The sequence below is a fragment of the Nestor notabilis genome, unplaced genomic scaffold (assembly GCF_000696875.1).
Source record: "Nestor notabilis isolate BGI_N333 unplaced genomic scaffold, ASM69687v1 scaffold15035, whole genome shotgun sequence".
NCBI classification, from domain to species: domain Eukaryota; kingdom Metazoa; phylum Chordata; class Aves; order Psittaciformes; family Psittacidae; genus Nestor; species Nestor notabilis.
Window position 1 is genome coordinate 11,498 of NW_009928015.1, and position 4,078 is coordinate 15,575.

General features: G+C 36.0%; 1 protein-coding gene across 1 annotated transcript in view; it reads left to right on the top strand.

The window, feature by feature from the left end:
• Positions 1-4,078, top strand: part of SMAP1 (small ArfGAP 1) — a gene marked incomplete at its 5' end in the record, with an annotated part of 58,224 nt that overhangs the window by 2,804 nt on the left and 51,342 nt on the right. Inside the window, one exon of the mRNA XM_010014320.1 lies at positions 1,952-2,027. Within this exon, the coding sequence (XP_010012622.1) occupies positions 1,952-2,027 (76 nt within the window). The remainder of the gene's footprint in view (positions 1-1,951; positions 2,028-4,078) is intronic.

The following is a 4,078-nucleotide window of genomic DNA, read 5'->3' on the forward strand; positions in this document are numbered from 1 at the left end:
GGTATGGAAGCCAATTTTGAGGATCATTTTGATTGGTGTTTTGTATGGCAGCTTTAGCTTCCTGTTTGAAAGTGTTTTGGTTTTTTCTTCCAAGAGTAGAGTGAATCAATTTTTGTCTTTCCATTTTACTCACTTCTTAAAACAGTTTTGGCAACTGTTAATGTTGCTTTAAATTCTTTTGTTACCAAGAGCACAGCAGGTTACTGATCTAAACAAACAGACATGGACCAAAAATTCATACATATTGAAGTTCCAAAATACTTAATACCCCAGTTTAATAGCATCCCAAGAAATTAAACTTTATGAAATCTATATTCTTATGATTCTCTGTGAAATAATTTTCAAATTAAAACTTTCTAAGGACTGAAATATCAGGTGCATTCTGGGAAACTTCTAAAAATAGGGAAACATTTATGCAAAAGAACTAAAATACCTAACACCAAAATCTGGGCAACCAGAACTTAGAACACTTAACATAAATGTGCCATCTGAAAATGTTGATTTCAGCAAATAACTAATGCTTTATAGAAAGGATAGATTGTTCTAAGGTATTTTGTAACAATCAAGTTTTGAATCTTTGCTATTTACTTCTAAATTAGTTATGAATTAATACAGCTATCCAGTTACAAAAGCATGGAAAAAAATTAAATTGCCTTTCTCTATCTCCTTCTCCTGTTGAGATTATATAATGCAGTAATTTGTGCTACAAGTTGAAAATGCACTTTCTGGGGGAATCCTGTTTAGTCTTAGCTAAATTTGAAAGGTTGTAGGAGTAGCATATTACACAACTTCTGTTCATCTGTAGTTTAATAATATGCATTGATTTTTTTGGGGCAAAGTGACAGTCCTTTGGCATGTGTAAGCAACAATGCAATATTAGTGCTAAGGTAGTTCTACCTTCAAAGCGCTCCAGGTGCCCTTTAGGATGTAGATATATTTGGGAAGAGATAGAAAAGAATGTTTTTGAATTTTGCAACTTTTAGGAAGCATTGTTTTCAGGTGACACGTACAATATGATTGTTGACAATACAGACTGAAGGAATAGAGTGCTCTGAGCTCTGTGTTAATCTTGAGAGATACTATGGAGCTAAGGTATCTATTGAAGAATTGCTATGGAGAGGCAGTGAATCAGCTTCCACAGTTGCAATTTTGATTTTTAAATAGATAATCACATTGCCCAACAAATCAGTTAAAATTTATTCACAGATTCCAGAGAATCAGCTTTACTAAAGTACCCACACTGCTTTGGATGAGCTGCTTTATGAAACAGACTGGATAATTGAGGAAAACAACTATTTGTCCTTTTTTGTGTTTGAGCTGTCACATCTGGTCTGCATCAATATGCTTGCTGCTATTTCCACCTTTGCTTCAGTATATTTTTATCACTAGTGTTTTAGTTTTCTTTCCCTTCCACAGAGATGCTTGTTGTAGTAGGAGACTCTTGTGGAGGATTTAGTGATCTTGGAGAACTGTTTATGACCAGCTTTTGATGTGTGATATGATTTATGCAAATCAGAGAATGGGTTTACATACATTTCACCTTTTATATGAGAGCAAAGTATTTTTTCCCAAGTTATGATAGTAAACTATACTTTAATTACTGTATGTGAGTACCTTTGTTCAAGTATTTGCGGTACTACAGCCCTGTAGCTTATAAATACTAAGTGAAAATGTCCTAACTCTGGAACACTGAGTTAATTCTAGTATATCTTTCTCATATTGCCTCATTAGAAGATTAAACTGATTAATTCTCTGTAGTAAAAAGAAGCTTCTTTTTGGATGCTGCAATAGCAATTATTGTGTAGAGCTATTTGCTCTGTTGTTTTAAAACTACAAAATGAGAGAGAGCAAGAATCTGGTGCAATTCTTCAATTTGACTAACCCATCAGCTTTGTAGGTTAATGTTGCTATTTATCTGGATCCATATTTTCCTTAAACCAGCTACTTCCAGAGCTGTGGAATTTTTCATCAGGGACAAGTATGAAAAGAAGAAATATTATGATAAAAATGCAGTTAACGCCTTCAATGTAAGTAAACATTTTCACCAAGAATTCCATCACTTCTGTTTTTTGAAAGCTACATAAGAGAAATGTAGAAAACATTACAAATGTTAAAATGTCTTCACAGTCAAAACCTTTTTGATTCAGTGCTAAATGTTTTCTTTTGTGTCTCTTGAGAGGTATTCCTAGCTTCTGTAAGTTCAACATATTATCTGTTACATCTGTAACAGCAAATTGTTATGATCCAACAAATAGCTTGCTTCTGCCTCTTTATATTGTGTTTTTATCTTTTGGTGATGAGTAGTTCTTCAGTGGTATACTTTTGAGTCCTTTCTGAGTATCTTTTTCATGTTACAGGGATAAGATAGGATTACTGTTTCTGGTGACTTTGTCTTCCCTCATTTTCTCTAATACCTTGATGAGAAATCCTACGGTGTTTTGGGTTCCTCTTCTGAGTGTCTTGGTGCTCTGCTTAATTCCAGACTGTTGTGTGCAGTGGGGCGCACTGAAATGGCAAACACAGGCAGTATGGCAAACCAGGTGTTTAATGATGTAGCTGTCTGTTCACTGCAATAAGTTGGTGTGTGCTTTGCTGGCAAAGCAGTTTTGAGAATGTCTGCCTTTACTGAAATTGTTCCTTATATCCTTGTTTGTTTTCCTGGACATAGCTGTTTCTGGCCATACAGTCTAGTCTTAGCATAAATAAATGCAGCTATATAAATAAAAATATATAAACACACACTTCTCTATACCTACATTATTTAATTATGGCCTAACATGTAACTTACTACTGCATCTTACTAGTCAGTGAACTTTGACAGGGAAACCAGTGCAAGGGTGGGTGTAAAGAGTGGGATTTATGCTGCCTTTCCCACCTGAGAAAATGGATTTTTGAATGATAGTTCCATTCTAGGAGGAAAAAAATCACCTGGAAACTAAAGTGTATTTCATTAAGCATTGTTGAAGTAGAAGGAAAACTGCTTCACTTGTAAAATACAGTTGTGGTTTGAATTGCACTGTCAGTTACTCTTCTTTTATTCTAAAGTAGTAAATAGGAAGAATTGCTTAAAATGACATTTCTTTAAAAAGTTAAAAAGAGTCCCTAGATCCTTGTAAACTGAAAACCTAGGTGCCTAATCTAGTAGTCCACTGTTCCTTAATATCTTTGAGGGAGTAATTGGATTTTGCTTTATTGTGTTGCAGACTAATATGAATCACTTACCTGTCATAGCAACAAGGATAGGATCCAGAGAAGCTGAAGAGATGCATGTTACTGCTGAGTAGGGAACACCAGTACATTTCTTCCTACTTGGACTTTTCATGCACTGACTAATGTAAATGGCATAATCTCTCCAAGAGAGAAACAGAATCCGATTATGAAATAATTTAGCAATAGGTGACTTGTGCATATTGACATTCATCTGCATTTTTTCAAGGCCACCAGATGTGGTTTGAAGTAGGCAATCTGAAATCAGTTATTCCTAAAAGTACATGATACTAAATCAGTTGAACTAGTGTAGTGCCTGAAGTCCTGGTCTGCTGCTTGTATTGGCTCTGGCCTGAGCCCAGCTCACATGTGTGTGAAGTGCTGTGACTGGTATTCAGTGATCATCATTCACCTGGAACAGATAGGGAAGAGGAAGAAAAGCTGGGCCTCCATTCTGCATGTCTGTTACACTACTTTTCTGCTCCTGGATACTGTTGGCAGGGAGGAGGGAAAGTTACTCTTCGCTTGTTCTTGGTTTACTGTGGTTGGGTTTTTTTGTGGTTTTGTTTTGTTTGGTACTGTGAAACATTCGGTATATGTCAGGCCTAATTTTTGACCACAGTCATAGGCTTTAGCCTTGAGAAAAAAATCTTACTGTAGGAGGAATGGTAGCTCCAGGTAGGTGAACCACAGTGCTCTTGTAGTTTGCCTAAGGTTAGGAGATGCAGGTTCGGAATTTATCAAAGTGATCGCGCTATGCCTGTCCCTTCTTATTGCAGATGTACTTTAACTTGTATTTGAGGTGAAGCAAAAAGCAGGAGCTCCAATTCAGAGTAAGATGGGGAAGAAGCCTGGGAAAAAATATCAGCAG